The sequence below is a fragment of the Numenius arquata genome, chromosome 10 (assembly GCF_964106895.1).
Source record: "Numenius arquata chromosome 10, bNumArq3.hap1.1, whole genome shotgun sequence".
Taxonomy (NCBI): Eukaryota; Metazoa; Chordata; class Aves; order Charadriiformes; family Scolopacidae; genus Numenius; species Numenius arquata.
In genome coordinates, this window is record NC_133585.1 from 7,778,861 (window position 1) to 7,798,972 (window position 20,112).

Sequence of the window (20,112 nt, forward strand, 5' to 3'; positions counted from 1 at the left end):
GTAAATATTCACTCGCCCGCACAGAACTTAATATTTGACAAAGTAATAAGCAAATGAAGTGGTTCTTTTAAGAGGTAGCAAACATAACCTTAAAGAAGAAAGTGGCTTCATTTAGGATATAATGTATTGTGAGCATGATTTTGTATCTCAATGTTTTCTGAGACACATGAAATCAATTCAGATGGGTCAGTGTATAGACTTTATTTTTGTCAGATTTTATACTACGTACTTATTTTCACTAATACAGTGTATTAATAGCCACAAAATATAGATGTGATTGCAGTTAATGCAGTATGACCCCAGCAGCAAAATCTTCTGTTGGGAATAAAAATTAATTTGCCCCACCACTGCTATTGGCAAAGAGTTACAGCAAAGGCTTTTAAAGCTTTGGGTTTATAGACACACTGATATTTAACCAGAGCAAAATCATGAGCAGTTTCTACTGTCTCTGTATGGATTTATTAAATAAGCTGCTTATTAAAACAGCAATTGAATTATTTCTTATGAGACCTGTAGTGTCATTAGTCAAAGTTATGCCTTGATAAGCACTCACTATAATATGTACAGCAACTGAAATGTTTAGAATTAAAAGAATAGAATATATGGAACAAAGAGGACAGAGAAAAATAAAACAGGCTTATGAGCATACCAAGAAGAATGCATCCATCAGTTATTTAGAGATGCATGTATCTGTTTAAGCAGCTCATGAAAATATGATATATATCGCCCCACAGCTGAGAAGATAAGTACATGGCAAAGTAGGAAAAGGGACAAAAGGACAGAAACTCATTACATCCAATATCCATATGTATAGCTAATCCATATGCATTCTGTGCCATGCATTGGAAAAAAATGCCGTTGAAAATGACATCCCTGATTTTTCCAAATATAAGTTCTTATCATAAAATATAATTTTATTCTTTTATCTCCTAAATTAGCTCATGAAATCAAGGAAGGAATGCCAAATACTTCAAAAGCTTCTAAGATCTTGATCAAATTTTATAATTTTATAACATTTCTAGTTTAGATTACCTCAGAAACTAATGAAGTAATAGCAAGTTCAAAAAACTTTAAGTCATAATTTCCTTAACAATTCCAGTTCCAGAAACACGTTCCTCAGGACAAAGCTTTTCGTGACAGGGGTCACATGTCACTGCAAAAACCAAAGATTATCTTTTGACTTGCTTGCTCCTTCACACATGAACATTTAGAACACATGGCAATTACAGCCATGTAAATAGAATACGCATAGATTAAATATGATTTAATGTGTTTAACGGGAACTTAATGTACTTCACCAGCATGAACTTAGGAGAAGCCAGTTCCATTACTCTCTGATAATACAACAATTTGCAAGCCACTTGTGGAACAAAATATGAAGTTTATAAATCTTTTCTTTATGGTTATCTGATGTCTAGAAAAAGTCAATTTGCTAAACAAGAGTCACTTAGTGACTAGATGCAAGATCACGCATCTCAGAGCAATGAAAATGTCACACATTGAAAACGTAGAAATCACCCTTGAATTCAGTTGTATTCTCAGTAGTCATAGAATGAATCATAAAATGGTTTGGCTTGGAAGAGACCTTTAAAGATCATCTAGTTCCAACCCCCCATCATGGTAAGGGATATCTTTCACTGGAACAGATTGCTCAAGGCCCCATCCAACCTGACATTGAACACAAAGTTCAGGAAAGAATCAGGATCAATAGCATTTATACAAGTTGAAAATTAGTTCCCAGACTGACTGAAATATAAGCAGGTGAAGCAAAAATGGGAATTAGTGCACATTTGAGATGCACAGTTTAAAAAAAAAAAAAAAATTCAATGTGGTCACAAAAATTCTAGACAAACTCTTATGGATCTCCTTACATAAATTGCTCAATGAAAAGTTAGGATTGGACATGATGACTTTTTTATATGTCATAGGAGAATAGCTATCTGCTAGTAACTCGTGACAGTGTGTTATTTTTCATCAATTCGCTCACTTTTTAGATTATATCTTTCTGTTGTTTTAAGTATACGTGCTACCTTCAGTAAAATACAGATACATGTAAATACCTGCTCATCCATTCTTATTTACCTGAAACTACCCCAGAACATGAGTATTGCTCAATACCTTTTTAGTAGTGCATGGATGATTGGCTGCACAATACAACAATATTCTGACCTAGATAAAGAATACCATATTGTCTTCCCTTGAAGCATTAAAAGTGAGCTAAAGTTTTGAATACTAATTTCAAGTCTTCCATGTTTTGCTGATAAAGATTTTTGATGAAGAACCTGACAGTTGGAGGTTTGAATTGCAGGACAATTTGGGAACACTTTGGCGCAAGACTAATTCCCTCCAACTGTATATTTTTTACTCGTTTCTGATGTTGAGTGATTTTTATTCATCTCCTGCTTTCAAATATCATACACGTTAGACTCAAATGATGTGTATTGGGTTGAAACGACATTAGAAATCTTGATGGCCGATACCTTTTCATGGTATTAGAATATATAAAACATTATTTCTAAAAAATTTCAGTAGAAGATGAAAAATATTTCCTGTAGCTTTCTATAATATTCAGCTATCTTCTATGTGAACCACATGGAAAAAACAACCAAGCATCTTTAGATTCTGAACCATTGTTACACTGTATGTGTTTATTGGTAGGCCACATGCTAAGTGGCATGGCTCCACAATTTACTTTGCACAGCTTGAAACTGAGTAGGCTTCCACTACTGCTGAAGTGGTAAATGGACATAACTTTGAACTCTTAATCTAGACAAAGCATTTATACCATAGATGACTCTCAGATTTGTATAACTGTCAGCCTTCTCTGAGAAAAAATCAGGGATCTTATTAAGATGGAAGAGGTGCAGTAAAAGTCTTAAAACTGAGCTGACAAAGGCATGTGGAGAAGCTCAGCAAGAACAGCACAGAAAATAGGCAAGGGTAACAACATTTTAAGCAGCACTATATGAAGACTAAAAACTGGAAGACATAGATAAAGTCAATCAGTAGAGACATACACTGGAAGAGCTCTTTAAAGAATTTTCCTTGTCAGGAGCCTCAGTTATGTACTATTCTTCTTTGTTTTTACTTTCAAGGTTACATTTTAGACAGCACTAAAGGTGAGATTCATCTCATCTGTCTTAGAATGGAAGCTGCTTTCAAGAACTGCCTCTTTCTTCCCTTACAATCACGGACTATGTCTGGATAACTACAAGATTAGACATACAACTTTTAGATTGAAAGTTAGGTGAGATGAATCCCATGATCAGTGACCAATCAGTTCATTCCTGCATCAAGGAAACTTGACTGATTCAGTAACACTCCCTTTTTTTTTTTTCAGTTTTATGGCTACTCTTGTAACTGCCACCATTCTTGTCTAAAAAACAAAAAGATTAATTGTTGAATTAAATGAAACACAAACAGCAAAATTTTGACTAAACAAATGACAAGAGCTTTAACAACTCTGTTTTAAACCTTGTGGTAGATGTACTGTACCATTCCCCATGCGACTAAAACAGTAGCAATATCATCTAGTAATCAGGAAGATATACTATTGTTTAAGTACTATTAATACAGTATCTAAAACAAGACTATGTGGTATTACTGACTATAGCTACCACATTTTTAAATAAAACCAACTATTTTTCTTGATTGTTTCATGCCATGCCCAGATGAAATGCACCACTATTAGCATAATGGCCTTTTAAAATGTACCATGTCACTCACAAAAATATAGAATTAGAATTAAGAAAATTAGTTTGAGACAATATTTTTTGTTTCAGAGTATGTTTTGAAGTGGAGTGTGAGGGTAGGTGCACAAATCCCACAGTGGGAGTTGCGTGCATACCAGCTTCACACTGCTTGTGAGTTCACAAGTATTGCTTCTTTCTTCTGGGCTCTATCATTGATGTTAATTCAGATCCATATTGCTCTACACAGAAAAATCCAGTAAGACACTAAAAAGAATACAAGGCAAAAGACACAGTGCACATTACATGCTACCGTATATTAAAGCTTAATTACTATAAGCATATAAAAGGTTGCTCCCAGGAGTTAAGTTCTTTACAATAGCAACTACTAACATCATGGTCTACAGGACGTGCATAAGGTATTTCATTGGGGCATAGTCCAAACTAGTTCAACAGTGCTGATGAATTCAATACACTTTGAAACAATTAAATTATTCCTTCTGGTTCCAGAAGTGATTGATTATCAGTACAATGAAACAGCACAATATATTTTATTCTGGGAGCAAGCAACTTCACTTGGTACAACACTTTTTCATATTGCTCATCATGCCAGCGTTAACATGCCTTCACCACAAGATAATATATACTTAAAAGCAAGAAGCGAAGTAGAGGTGCAACAACTGCAGATCCTTGAAGATGCTAAGTGTTGCAGTAACTTCTCTGCAGTTGGATCATATCAATAATGCCAAACTGACAGGAAGCCACCTCTCTTTTCACACATCTACTCAGAAACCACAGAAGAATAAGACTAAAAATTAAATAAACATAACACATACAACACACGCAACAGAAGAGACATGGAAAGTAAAGTCTGGAGAGTATGGTGAAGGAAATTGAAATGTCCGGACAATGAGAAGAGGATTCCAAAGAGCACCACTGACAGTCAGAGAGAGCGTTATAAGCAATTAGAAAAACAAAGCTGGAAGGGGGAGGAGAGATGGGAAGAGGATATGGAAGAGCATGCCATATTTACATCATCCAAACCAACAGCAGCAAGATAGAATGTAGACTAGAAAGGGGCTCACAGCATGGTATACCAAAAGAAAATGCAAAACGTGCCATCCCAAAGAAAAACCAAAACTGAGAAACAAACACATTCAGTAACATATTCATAAATGAGCTCATTAAAATGAATGTGACGTATAATACAAACTATCCATGACGCTTTCACTGGAACAGTACAATAGCTTTAATGAGTACTGTATTATGAATAACTGGGCTCAAAACAGGACTAGCAATGCAAAGAATCAGGTATTTGGTTGTTGTTAATGGAAGGTGAGACTACAAGAGAACACGAACTACTGTATTGTAAGACATGTTTTGAAGGAAGACTCTGGGGAAAGAAGGACATAAATGAAGGTGTGAATATGGAGACAATATGGCAGCACAAGGGCTGGTAAAGACGAAATATACATCGTCACAATACAATACAAATGAAAAAAGAGGAGCAGAGATGTTAACAATAAAGTCTGCTTTTCTGATGCAACAATCTGATACACCAATGACTCCACAAGGGGGGAAAAAAAAAAAAGCCTAAAAAACTTATACTGATTTATTTTGTACTTCCTGCAAAGAAGTTAGTGCGTGAGTCACAAGAACCAATGGAGAGACAAAATGCTATTCTCTCTCCTCTTTGAGATTGGGGGCTCATAAATAAATATACACACAGATATATATATATATACACACACAGACAGATGAATATATATATATATGTATATATGTGTGTGTATATACAGAGAAAGATAGACAAAGATGTTATCTTCCTGTGTTCTTGGCAAGGAATTAGTCCTGAAGTTAGAAGGAGTGGAGGTAGGATTGAGGTTGGAAGGAAAGGTAACGAAGAGGGCATACCGCTTTCGGCTTCTGCAAACGACAAGAAAAAAATTGCAAATCAAACACTTTGATAAGAAACCAACTGACACCAAAGCAAAAGCAAAAAAACCCTTTATTTAAAAGTCTTCAAGGCTCAAAGGTTTTTCTGCTGAGAATGAGAACAAATATATGATAGACAAAGAGAAAATTTAACAAGAGGAGTAAACACAGGGTGAAGGAGGGAAGAATCCTGGTTAGGCTTTCCTTCTTGCTTACTTATGTGGAAAAAAGAAAAAAATTAAGGGGAAAAAGGAAGGCAAAAGTATCTCTAAAAGGGATTTGGGATGATGAGTTTGAATGTCTGCAGCTCGAACTGATATGTTTTGCTATCTATTCAGCAAGTTCTGCTGGGACATTTTCAGGTTGATGTTCTCCATGTTCCTTTAGCTTATTTTCTACAGAAGAAACAAAACCCCTCTACAAATAAACTAAGAAAGACCATTTTTTAAGCTAATGTATTTGGCTTGCATCAGGGACACGAAAACTTATTTAAGAAGTGCTTCCTTCTCTTAATAACTGGTTATAACATTCCCAGATACTAATTGGAGATGAAGGAATGGCTAACTCATATTGTGACCTGGAACTACTAAAGTGCACACCTTAGTAGCCAGTCAGAAACCCAGTAAATTCAGTCACCTTTTGTAAACTCAGAGGTTTCTTTGATAACTGAGCAGTTAATAATTTAAATATCATTAAGTATATAAATGGAAAAGTAAAAAAAAATAATAGAATCTAATCATGGTTATTTTAATTAATCTTTAAGAAAACCTAGTGAGAAACAGTTGCATAAAAAGATAAACATTCTACAGATACTTTACCCATTATTTGAAAATGAGTTTGTATTTATCATATCTATGACTGTCACCTATATTTAAGCTTGAAAACTTTTAAATTCTGCTTTTAAGCAATCTTGTAAAATCATAAATTGTTTCTAATTAACAGTCTAATACTGTCAAAACTTGTTATCAAGGTGTGCTTACTGTTTTGTGTAGCTTTATTAGGAGTCAGTAAAAAAAGAGAGAAAATCCAACTGCAAGCAGAAAGCTCAGCTCCTGCTGATATGTACATTAATATTAGCTTGCATAGAGTGCTGATGATTTATAATTACTATTGATCTCAAATTCCCTACGGTAGAGTTAACAGAATCAGAAAGCTTTAGAAGACCAACATTTAGGAGACTGCCTAGGGAAAAAAAGTGCATAGGTAAATAATATTTATGCCATTCTACACATAATGAAGACATTAAAGTAAATGAAAATTCTGCCACTGACTTAAAGTGGTACTCGGATTTATCCTTAATGCTGAGGTGGAAATTTAGAGAGGGGATTAGGAAATCTAGAATGCCCTCACATTACCACTTTTGAGAGCTGCATGAACTTCTGAATTCACTTTGTGTTGCTTTAGCTCTGAGTGCAAAGTAATGAAGGCAGATGAAACTAATCTGAAAAGGAAACTCCCTGTGTAAATAAAAATCAGATATATAATTTACTTGTATAGATATTCTATTATGACTAGTAACAAAAATTGAACTGGTGGGAGTAAGATCTTCTCATCCCTTAGGCAGAAAGAATGCTTGGAAAATTTCCCCTGTTCCTGAAAATACTGGTCCTAGACCTGTCCCGGCTATAGCTGGAAATATTAGCTCTTAATAAAAGGGTGATACCAAGATAATATACTACGTTTTTATTTACATTAATCATTGTTGCTCTAAATTGTAAACTCTGTAAAACTTCTCAATAGTTTTGCAGAATATGACTCTATTATCATAAAATAAATCAGCACATATCTCCTGTTGGTCACTCTCATAAAGAGTGAAAGATAAAAGGGACCCGTAATTGGTTCCCCCTTCACCTTTATGAAGAGTTACCAATGAAGAACTTAAGATATGAAGTAGAATAAAGTATTTCCAAGTCACCATCACAAACATAACTAGCAAATGACAAATTTATCTTGATCAAAGACAGCTTGCACTTGTAAACTGTTATTCTAATTTTTATCTTAATTCCATGTCTTTTCCTTTAATAAGATGCAAGGAAATGTAAGTGAGAAATTGAAGTTTTGTTCCATTACCTTTCATGTTAGACTAAAAGGGTTCAGCTCAGAAAACCACAAATGTGGTTAAATGGTACTTAAAATATTTGGGTTGAAGCGCACAGGAACAAGTAGAACAATAAAGATATGCTACAAGTAGCTCTGTGATTCAACAAACAGTGACAAAAAAGATCATCACTGGTTAATAAAGTCAGCAGATACTACTATGGGTCAGGCTTATAAGAAAATGTGAATATCTAGCTTACATGCTCTCCTCTTGTTACATTCATATTCACAAAATCCAGCTGTTAACATCCCTTTGTTAGTATTGTTTCCTGCAATTTTCAGGCTCTTTTTTACCAAATTAATTAATTGTGAACTGTTACCTGGTGGCTTTAAGTAAGAAGGAATATATGATTGTATCACATTGTGTTACTTTTTGTGGGATCCTCTGCATCACCTTGTGATTAAGAACTCAATCCAACTCCCACTGAAGTTAGTGCAAAGAATGATATGGAAGCCATGAATTATCTGTTATTACTGAAAAAGACTGTAATATTAGCACTTATGCGAGTAAATGACAACTGAAGTAATGACATCCTAATGTTGGGCAATACTTCTTAGGAAAACCAACAGAAAACAAATACTTTCTAATACTGGAAAGGCAAAATCTGTTAAATGGTTCCACTGCTGTTACTACCTTTTTTTTTTTTTTTTTTTCTAGGAAAAGATTAAACTGTTCAGAGACAAAAGAATAATAAATAATTTTCTTTATATTAGCTAATGCGGAATGAGATCATTCAATGGAAAAGTATTTCAAGAGCCCATGGGAGCTGGAAACATTAAAAAAATCTGATATTTCAAAAGAAAAAAAGGATTTCTTAATCAGCATAGTGTGGACAAAAATAATATCCAATAGCACATACACCACTTCACATATCACTTTATAACATAGGAAAGAATCAAGCAAAACCAACTATAGGGCATGAAAATAAAGAAAAATGACAACATATAATAATAAACATTGAAATGAACTTTTAAACCCTCAGAAATTGTGGCATGAGCTCAAAAGACAGAATTGGTTCTCCTGTGAGGAGAAACAATTGCCCTCAAAAGTTTTAGGTAATTAGTGGTCAAAAATAAGATTAACTATTTTGTATCATTCCAGATTTACTATAGGAGTACAGAATATAAATTTTGATAGAGGACAATAAAATTCAGCTCAGAGTCAGTATTGTCACGTTTTTATTGTATGCCCCTCCACACATTGCAGAGCACATTTATAACGTTTTTGTTATACAAAAATGAATGTTTTGTAAAGCACTGGTAGACAAGTTGATAGAAGATTGACTCCAATGTTCACTTCGATTTTTATGATTTTTTGGTACAAAAAAACCACAAGAAACACTTCTTTTCCTGTCTGTGAATCTGTACTAAGAATAATGATTTATATTTTTTCTTATTGGTGAAGGACAGGAGTCAGCCAGCTAGTAATTTCAAGGTTAAATTAATCTTATCCAGTTTCATGATGTTATTCATATCTGCAAGTTTTGTCAGAAAAGATATCATATAAATACTATGTTCATCTTGTATTTCTGTTTATTCTGTATCCTATCTAAATAGGTTCTTCCAAAGTCATTTAAATGAAATTATTATTCTGAGAATACACATAGCCATAATGAGTTTTGATATCACTTCTGTTTTCCACTTTTCCATTTTCAGTAAAATAATTATAACTGAGAGACTATGAACAGTGTAAGGCAATTTTTTTTAAGTAAAAATGAATTGCACTTCTGGAGATAGGACATATGTATCACTGCCCCCCCACCTTCTACTAAATTTTCCAACTTAAATTAATTTTGGGGAAGAAGAACAGGGCAGAAATAAAAGCCTTTCAGCGCTATGTGAAATGGTGTAATGTGATGGCATGCTAATTATACTCTGAAATGTTTCAAATATATAATAGCTATGCTCATTCTGAAAAAAAAAAAAAAAGCAGGCAGAATTCTTGACAGTGCATTCCAGAACTTTAACATTTGTAGGCATTGGACATACCTGCTTTCTCGTTTTTCCGACTTGTATTCTATGGCTATCATTAAGAGCTTTAGTTTCGCAAACACCAGTCTGCAGGAAGAGAAGCCAAGAGTTAGTCCTTTTTCACAACCAACATCACATATGTAGAGATGGCTGAAGGGTATGTATTGTCTTACACTAAGAGAACTTACACCGACATCTTTTCCCATTATTTCAGTTAGGTATATACAGAACACATATTAAGGCCTTTCTATTTTGAAGATAATGAACACATATTTTCCTAAAACTATAAACTGACAAGTTGAGAACAGTAGCATAAGCACCAACACTACGTTACTAAGTCTACTTAATCAATAATAACAAAGGTTATGATACACAACATAAAATTGCATTTGGCTATCGTTGTGGATACCTTGAGGAAATTTTTCAAAACTTTGCCAGAATTCAGCCATATGTTGACTGTAGTGTGCATTCCTTAGAAAATATGTATGTACTGAACTAAAATGAGAGTACACTATGAATAAGTCAATATTTGCCAACTACTGTCACAGAAGAACCACATGACTGGAAGAAATTGCTGACCAATATATGGGAAGTACATCCCGATACTGTAATACACATTTTTTTCAGTTGTAAAAGTCTGTACAAGTGACTTTATTACAAGTCAAAGGTGATATTCGTAGACTTGCAGAACTATGAGTTAGCATAATACCATTTGCTTCAAGCTAATAGGCTCTCTGAGAATAAACAAAGAAACCAAGCATTATTTTAAAATAACCAGAAAGCATTTTCCAATTATGTTATTGAAGTGTATGCAAATTCAATGCTACTTGCATCCTGTTCTATGAACTCATAAACTATTCTAGGGATCACCATTCAATTAGATAAATGCACTGTATCATGCACTCACTTTTCCAGTGCTCAGTGCTTCTCTATAAACTTTATTCCTTCAGTGCTATTGATATTTTTGCATATATTTTGAGAATATTTATTTTTTAAGCAATACTCTGCATACTTTGCTTTAGTCACATACTTAACAGAAAACAAGGAATTGGCTGCTGAACTGACAATATTACATTTCTATAATAAGTTTCAGAAATCACTGTGAACAGTTAATTTCTGCTATTTCTTCAGGATAAGAGAATAATTACAGATTAGCATGAATGTAGAGATTCTGACAATGCTGAGGTAATGTGCTGCATATCACATAAGGATATATACAACGGAATTTACTTTGCATTGTTTAAGTTTTACAACATAAAAGCATATTTTTTTTCTTCAAAAATTCTCCTTTTAAAAGAATTGTAAAAGTACCTCTGGATTCTCCTTGTCTGGGGAGGCAGGTGATATTTCAGTATTAGGAATTAACACAGAAAGACAGATAGGGGCAAGATTCATTTAACTTTTTTTCAAAATCAATTAAAACTCTTATTCAACCCCCACAACTCTAGCCCATAAGAAATGGGCATACAAAATCCTGATAGTTACTGAATTATTAATTAGCCCATCACCTCCCACAATATTAACAGGTTAATGAAGCCTATCAGCTTAAAAAAAAAAAAAGAAAAAGAAAATTAAAAATTGTTTTCAAACATATTAACACTAGAATGCCCTATATGTTGTATTAAGTCTATTATGTATCTGGTTTAAAAAAGATGATATAATAAAATACAACTACATGAGCCATGAATGTAAAGAGTTCTAAAGCTATTTTTTTTATTTTGACCACCTATATTGCTTTAGGAAACACATTTAACTTCTCTTCCTTGGTTTCCTAGTATTTGATAAGCTATCCATATATGTATCTTCCTAAAAACAATCAGCGTCTCATTCTTATCTGTAGATTTACTAAAAATATTTAAGTGATAAAATGAATAGGTTTACATGCAATTGGCCATCCAATTAAACATTAGGATTAATAAGTCTCACCATTTAACTGCATTGTGCAAAGGTAGTTTGATATGACTGAAAGGAGAAAGCTCTTATACCTGCTTTTTTTCCTTAGATACACAAAGAACCTTGTAATAAGAAGTTAGAACAGTTTTTATCTCAAATTATTATGTAGAAGTCCACAAAAATTGTCAATGACAGTACGAGACATTAATTTCTATTTTATTTTCAACTGTCAGCATCATCTGCTAACTACTTATGAAGACAGATGGTCATGAACAAAGGCTCCTAAGAATTTGAATCTGACTGTTTCTATCTACCCAGAGAGAAGTAAATCGCTTTTGACATTAAATCTTCCTTCTTTACTGGTAAGACTACCATTGGCATAAATTAACCATAGATACCTGCTGTATTACTTGCATGTGGAAGTGCTGGGATACTTAGAATTTGAAGAAATTATCTTTCTCCTTTCTGAGCGGCAAAACATGAAGATATAACCTTGATTAGTTTTTAATTATTTAATTTTGTACCAAACACTTTAAAAAGGATTTTAATTAGAAAATCTACTGGAAGGAAGTTTTTTCTTTTCAAATAAATTTTTGACTGAAATCTTGTATACCATAAATAATTCAGATTTTTTCCTCAGGGTCAGTAATAGCATTTTTTTGCTGAATTACTTTTGACAAATGAATAGGTACTTATCCTCAGGAGAGAAAAAGTACTTTAAATCTACTTCTATACTTTGGTTCAGCTGCAGTTAGTAAAAGTATTTTCATAAAACATTAGTATCTTACGTAGCATCTTAAGCTGAGCAAAATACTTACAATATCAGAATTTTTTCAAAATATATTATTTTTGTCTTCTTTTCAAACTATTTTTTATGCACATTGGCAACTGGTGCTTTATTTGGTACTTTCTAGTACGCTGTGTTCCTTGGAAGTATGAGAATATCAGGTATTTCAATTTTATGGAGCAGCAGTGTCTAAAACGAGTGCAGTCGATGAGGTTTGTACATTGGAAGAGAAGTTATCATAATGTATCTTTAATAACTCAAATATCCCTTTTAAAGGTTTCTTAATTTCAGGCTCAGCTAAGTTCCAAGCACATGAAACTGGCAGAAGCATGGGCACCTTCTGCTTTCAACCCACAGCAGGGTTCTTCCCGATGCTGATTACTCAAATATTGCTCAGGCAAGGAAAAAAAATTAAGCAAACACTCCAATAGTAGAATTTCACAGAACTATTCAAAAATTTAAAAGTAAGCACTGATGTAAGTGGTTATCTGATCAACTGAAAAATGTTGTTTGTTAGTAAGATTTTTTTGGGTCTTGTTAAAATATTTGAGACGTATTTTACACGTCTTACTAGATAATTACATGCACTTCTACTATTGCATTAGAATTGCTGGAAGTTTTAAAGTATGCTACAGAAAAGCACATGACAAAAGAAGCTGGAGAAGAAATCAGAAATTAGAGATGCTAAGAAATGGAAAGCCACCAGCTGAAATCTATCACATATGTAATACAGAAGGCACTGGTGGTGTTGCAGTATTAGTTGCAACTCCTGTAGTTTTATAGAAATTATGAAGAATTCATTGGCTATGAGTACTGCAAAATTTGCTCAAAAAATAAGAGTACTTAACTACTATTACAGTTATTACCACTTATAATACTGTTTATCCTACATAAGACCATTGACTTATTATTTACTCCTCAGAAAGATAGCAAAAACTTCAAGCATTCTGTGAAAGGATAAGAAACCCTAACAGGTCAGCTTAGAAATATAGAAGCACTTCATACAAATGAATTATTTGTACCAGTTACAGCCAGTGGCTGCTGACAAGAACAAGAGCAGGTGACCAAATAAATTTGCGGCTCACAGTAGTGGATAACACTACCATTACTAGGATGGTAGTGAGAACGTGAGCTGAATATTTAATAGGTTTTGGTTGTTGACATGTCCATCTGTTATGAAAATATTGGACTTAAGAAATGTCAGTACAAAACACTACGTTGATTTTTCTGTGTATTTCCCATACCAAATATTATTTTGTTTTACGAGATGGTTCCTGATTTGAAATGCAAAGGAGGCGCTGTAATGTCTTGTGGAATGCTTTCATATACGCTTGGTTAAAGAGTTTCCCAAATATTTGTCTTTCATAACTTTTATGTACTCTTATCCTGCTAAAAAAAAAAAATAAAATCTATGATTCCACTGTTCTTTCTGGCTCCCATTAAAGCTGACCATGTTGGAATAAGAAAACTAAGTATATTGTTCCTATAAGAGCTCTACTGAAGGTCTCAAGCACAAAGAAGCCAAGCTTGCTTAAAAAAATAGGTATTGTTAGTTTTCTAGATATGAACAGGAAACATAGCTGCTACATATAAAGAGTTTTGAAAATTTGTCTAGTAATTACTAACCTCCTAATTATTGCTTGTACCGAGTATAGTAAAATGCAGGTTATCCAAAACCACGGTGTAAGCATTGGTAATAATAACATAGCACTCCATACTTTAACCGTAACTCATTTAGTTTCAGGGTTTTAAAATGTCATTGTCTGTATGAATTTTAAAAGCTAAATTACAAAATCTGTTCTCAATGTTTGTATATATTGTGCATAGTTCATCACACTAAGCCTGTCCACTGATTTTATTTCCCCTTCAAAAACCAATGCAACGGACTTTTTGCTGCCCTTCAGTTCTTCTGGAAATTGAATAGCCAGTTCTTATGGTAATGAAAATACCTATGCACCAAACTCATAAATATTTAACACTACATTTTAATGTTCAATGTGCTTTAATTAATGTGAATTTAATAGAGTTATTAAACTGTTGGAAAATTTGAGATACATCTTTTTCTTTAAACTAGAAAACACAATTAATTAAGCCTCCAGATAACCAAATGCTTCAGGAGAGCTCCAAAGTTTAGACACGTTTCTAAATCTCAACAAATCCCCTTTTCTTTATTGATTATTTTATCTCAGCTCTATCAGCACAGTTAAATGTCAGCTTTATGTCAAATACAGTCTCAGTCACATGTTTCTAAGAACTCATATAGAAACTCAACTAAGTTTGACAATGGTTTGGCATGGCGATTTAGGTTTCATGATTGTAGTTAGTGCAAACAGCACAAATTACCATTCATTCTGAATATAACACAAATTTCCAGAATACTTTATAATATTTTCTAGTTCAATATTTCCAGGCAAAGTTTTGTGCTTGTAGTAATAAACATTTTCCCTCGATAATCTAGTTAACAGTTTGGTTAACACAGTGGAGGGACGGATTGTGAGCCCCCTTCATTTTACTAGCAAATTGAAGACTAGTCGCTGTCATGGCAATATCCCAGAAAAAGACAGCTTTTTAAATGGATAACATTTGTCTAACAGTTGTTTCTCCCTAATTCTTATGCCATAACTTATGTTTATGCTACTGTAAAAATCAGAAAAAGGTGGGAGAAGTGAGGAGTTAAAGCAAAATCATTCTCCTTTACATAAGAGATGATATCTTACTTATTTCTCTATTTCCTCCTCTAAGAATGGAGCCTGCAGAAGTTCTTCTATATTATCTAGTTAGATATCAAACTCTGAAGAGTAGGGTCAGTTTCTTTTTAAGTGTATGAACAGTGCCTAGCAAAAGCCGTCCACAATCTTTGCTGTGACCTAGTACGGCTGTAATGAAGAATAATGCCAACAGAAGAGGAAATATGACTATATAAATATGCTAAACTACCCTGACTATGTTTATGGCCACAGCATTTATCATAGAAACCTTGTGCATACAAACCTCTCATTCACAGAATCGGAAAAAAATAAGGATTTTCAGTCTCTAGAAATAAAGTTGTAGCATAGCTTATGTATGGTTATGTATTATATGCTTCAAACACTGCTCTCTCATTACAGAACTTTTTTTTTTTTTTACATATTTCACTTGTTAAAAGTGGTTTGCAACCAGTTTCACAGAGCTCTGGATGGCACACTGCTTATATGACTCCACTAAATCTGTTTCAATTAATGAATAGTTTCCTTGGAATAGGACATAAGCCAAGACAGTGACACTGACAACCACTATTCAAAGAACAGGAATCATTAGAAGAAACAATAGGACAGCACTTAGGAATAAATAACTCTATTTAAATGGATTGCTGATTAATTTGTTCAACACTGAAAACATTTATGCTTTCATTTACAATCACTTAATTCCAAATCTTTTCTGAAAATAGACATTACAAAGTTTGGAATACAGTGATTGCTTTAATGTTTATTTTATTGGATCCCATCTGATGTAGCAACATTAGGACTGTAGCAGAGTGAAAAGGTCTCCTGCAGAAACCTTAGATTTCACTTGAGAAAAGGCAAATACTTATGTTTATTAATATGTATTTGTACTTACTCACAAACTGCAGGGAAGGACAAACCCACAAAGGCACTAGACAGATATTCTGTATACATTTCGTTTGCAACTCCTTCCAGGTAGTATTTCTGCCACGTATCCTCCTCAATCTAAAACAAAGAAACACAGATGCGGAGTTCTGAGTAAAACCAAAAGCTTTCTGTAAAATTTACGAACAACTGCTTAAACATGAATCAAATAAGTCAGTAGACTGTTATGGCAATAAATATTGCTTATTTGTATAGGATTTCCTGGAATGGCAAAAAAAAAAAAAAAAAAAAAGAAAAAAAAGAAAAAAGAGTAGTCAGTAAATCAAGTATTCTATGTAAAAATAATACACTCAATTCTTGGCAAGCACATTCAGCACAAGGTGAGATAAGGTTGTGAAGAGCTTGAGGAAAAAAGTTTCTGAAGTTCTCTTTCTGAAAATTCTCTAATGAAATTGTTGCATTATATTGTTATTTGAGTCTCTCTAACAACGTTTCAATTATTTTCACCTTGTTTAGATGTTGATCAGCACTCAAAACCTCATTTAAAATTGTAATTTTTTTTTTCTTCTCTGAATCTATGACTAACATGGAAAACATATATATGACTAACATTAGAAACACATATTGAAATAATTTCTTCAGTGGTCATCGGTGCTTTAGGACAACAACTGAAGAAAACCTTTACCGCTAAATTCAGAGATCTTTTACTGTTGAAGGTACAAAGGAAAACAAGTCAGAGGTGCTACATGACTACCACCAAAAGCTCAATATATTTGCCTAATCAGAAGCTTCTCGTGATACTTTGTGCAATCTCACTTGGCTTCCAGCTGCTGTCCTGGCATCTGCACAGGCCATGTCATATCTATAAATCTTATGTCTCAGACACTCTACAAAGTCTTTCAATAAGCATCAAACACCTATCTTAAGGTAAATGGATTGAGCCACTTAGTACCCTTCATACAGACCTCTTGTCTTCCCACTAATCAGGATAATCAGTGAAAAAGTGTCTAAATCACGTTAGAAAAGATTTCACCTTTAAATACTTCAAGAGACAGCAAAACCAATTCCATGTCAAACTAGCATTTTATGGATAGCCAGTACCAAAATACTGAGGGATGCAGTACTGTGTCATACTTACCAAGTTCAGTGAGCAAAACCAGGATTATATTATTTATCACCATGAAATAAAGCAACAGCTACATTAAAAGGCTTCAGAAAGGGAATTACAGCTGAGCCTCTCTGGTTGCAGAAGCACATGTTAGTAGCGCGGTGTCCTAGCAGCAGATGTAAGAGCTACAGCTCTACTAATTGTTTAATTAAAATAAGCATTTTCATACCATGTCCACACATGGCTTGTATTGAAATGCTATAATCATAAGAATGCTGAGCTTTTCAAACTCTTTTACAGCTTAAAAGCACCTCTTCCCTGTAATAGCCTGATCCACAGCTCATTTAAACCACGCGAAATTTCTCTACTGCTTCTGACATGCTTAGGATCATTGTCTGAACAGCACAAAGCAGAAACAACAGTGTGTTTTGACATAATGATTTAACTTAAAAAAAAAAATTCTCAGATTATATCATTATTATGTTATAATATATTAGTACATAAATTTATTATATTGTTATATTACTGAATATTACTATTTTATATTATTATATAGTATTTTAGAGTATAAAATAACTTTCATTGGAATTTGGTATGACACTAACCTCTCTTGGATAAGTAATTTTCCAACATTAAAAATTTTGAATTCCACAGCTATTTTGACAGGACTTGTATAGTATTTTATCTAAGGTTGCATTTTTATCTTACAGGCTGAGTATTAATGTATCCATGTTAAACTAGTCAAAAGGCACTCTTGTGAAAGACTGTTCTAACAAACAGAAGGATTGGAAACTTTTTAAGAAACCAGTGAAATATAAATTACAATGAATTTATTTCTTTTTATTTTTTTTTCTCTTGTTGATAGGTTTCCAGGTAACCAGTTACTTTAGTTCTGGAGAAGTAAACAACTGCAAGAATAAATGGCAATATGGAGATGTACCAAATCATACTGTCTCTGACAAGTGGGCTGCCAGCATTCAAGAGAAATTTCTTCCATAGAAATTGTTTCACCATTCAGAGATCATGTGGGATGCTAAAAGGGGTTTGCATTGTGTTATCCTCCACCACACACAGAGAAGTCATATCACATTTTTTTTATAACCCTTTGATTTGTGTGAAGCTTGCAAATGTTGCTGATCAGCAACTCTTTATATACAGAAAACAGATAAAGTGCAGGCTTGGTAAAAAATATGAGTAATGACAGCAAGGACATGTTTGTATCTTATGGTCTATTTTGTGGCTTTTTCTTAGATTGACACCACCTGGGCTTGGAAAAAATATACAAATACATGATGTGTTTCTCCTTTCTACTGTGTTCCATTGCTTTCTTTTCTTTAGGCAGATGGTTTTGATTGGGAGGAAGGAACTGCAGATCAGACCTATAGTTAAATCCTCACCCTTAGTTAAGGGCCAAGAAAGGACTGGAAAAAAACAAACTCATTCACAAAGTGGTGACCAAGCTTCATGATATTGGTTAGTGTTAAATTAACCTTCATGAAGTGATTGGAATGTTTAAGACATGTTCTGTTAGCAAACCATGAAATGTCGATTAATTAATTTTAGAAAATGCTAATATTTGGGATGCTATAAAATGCTATTATAAGATAATGACAATAATGGACTAAAGATGATTTTTGCATTTTATCTCCACCTGAACCAGAATGTTTTCCCTGTGATTTCAAAGGGAGAAGTGGTCACCTGCTGGTCTGCTAGAAATGAAACAATTATTAAGAACCTCCAGTACTCACTACTTCTTTCCTAATTCCTTGAGTCTTGCAGTTACCCTGAATTTTAATAGAGTAAGGTTCCACAGATAAACAGTCAGTTTCTCCCATAATCCATGTAAGGGACTAATTTCAAAATTCTTAGAGTGAGAAAAAATACTTTAGAACTTCTTGTGTTCTTGACTAATTTAACCCTTTGTGATGATATTTTAAAGTCTGCTGCTGCAGCCAAACTCAAAAACTGAACCCCTAAACAAAACTGACTCTTTATAATATGTGTTTATTTTCCTTGTAAATACTTAGTGAAAGCTCGAGTGATTGTCATCCAGTCCATCTCTGAATGGACTGATACTTGCCTACTACTTCCTCATACTTATCCATACCTTAAGAGTAAGTTGCCAAAACTTAACTGTTAATGTAGAGATGAAAAAAATCTGTCCCATATGCACTTACAAAATGGATGTTTCACAAGTCTGAAAACAATGGGGAATAGTTAAATGTTATGTAAACTTTATAGAAGCAAAAAGAGCTGAATTTGGGGTGACTTTGGTTGCCACAAATGTCATTCATTAAAACTAGGAAAGTTATTAATCTGGTTAGTGAAATTTATACCTTGATTTTAGCCTACCTGGAAATATTATTGTGCTTACAGAGGCAAAAAAAAATCATGATTTTAACTTGAAAAACAAAGAAAAACCTACAGTAGTTTCAATTTTACAGTTATAAAGATAATTTTGTTACAGTAAGTAATTACTGGTCTATCCTAATTCAGCTCCTGACAGCACAATCTGGATACTTGTATTTTCTACCTTTGTACAGTATGGTCTAATAACAGTTGAGACAAAGAGAAGGGTTTTCATTTCAGTGAAGAGTTTTTTATGGTAAAGATTTACCTGTTGGTTGAACAACGCATTCAAGCAGAAAGCATAAATCTATCTTTATTGAGGACTGTGGGTTCCAGGAAGCCAAATGTGCTAGTTTCGGTGTGATATCACAGTGTGACACCAGGCTTTATCTCCTGTTCATTGTCACCTCTGTGGATAACTGCCAGTTTGGGAAGCTAGGAACTTAGATCGTAGACTCACAGAATGGTTTGGGTTGGAAGGGACCTTTGAAGACGATCTAGTCCAACTCCCCTGCAATGGGCAGTGACATCTTTCACTAGACCAGGTTGCTCAAAGCTCCATCCAACCTGACCTTGAACACTCCCAGGGAAGGGGCATGCCATCCCCAGACAAAACCTTTATTATTTGTTGGAAACTACTGTCTCGGTAACAAAAATTGAGAATAATGAAGCACTCAAATACTGCCTTGGAATGAG

General features: G+C 33.8%; 1 protein-coding gene across 12 annotated transcripts in view; it reads right to left on the reverse strand.

Annotated features, from left to right (window-relative positions):
* The window catches only part of KCNMA1 (potassium calcium-activated channel subfamily M alpha 1), a 479,530-nt gene that overhangs the window by 108,852 nt on the left and 350,566 nt on the right, over positions 1–20,112 (reverse strand). For 7 of the 12 annotated variants that reach the window (XM_074155312.1, XM_074155311.1, XM_074155307.1 and 4 more), the window contains exons 15-16: positions 15,970–16,079; positions 9,711–9,779 (exon numbers count right to left, since the gene is read on the reverse strand). In XM_074155312.1, the coding sequence (XP_074011413.1) occupies positions 9,711–9,779; positions 15,970–16,079 (179 nt within the window). Of the gene's footprint in view, positions 1–5,603; positions 5,616–9,710; positions 9,780–15,969; positions 16,080–20,112 lie in introns of all 12 variants that reach the window. The other 5 variants (XM_074155313.1, XM_074155308.1, XM_074155305.1 and 2 more) reach the window with 1 other exon arrangement.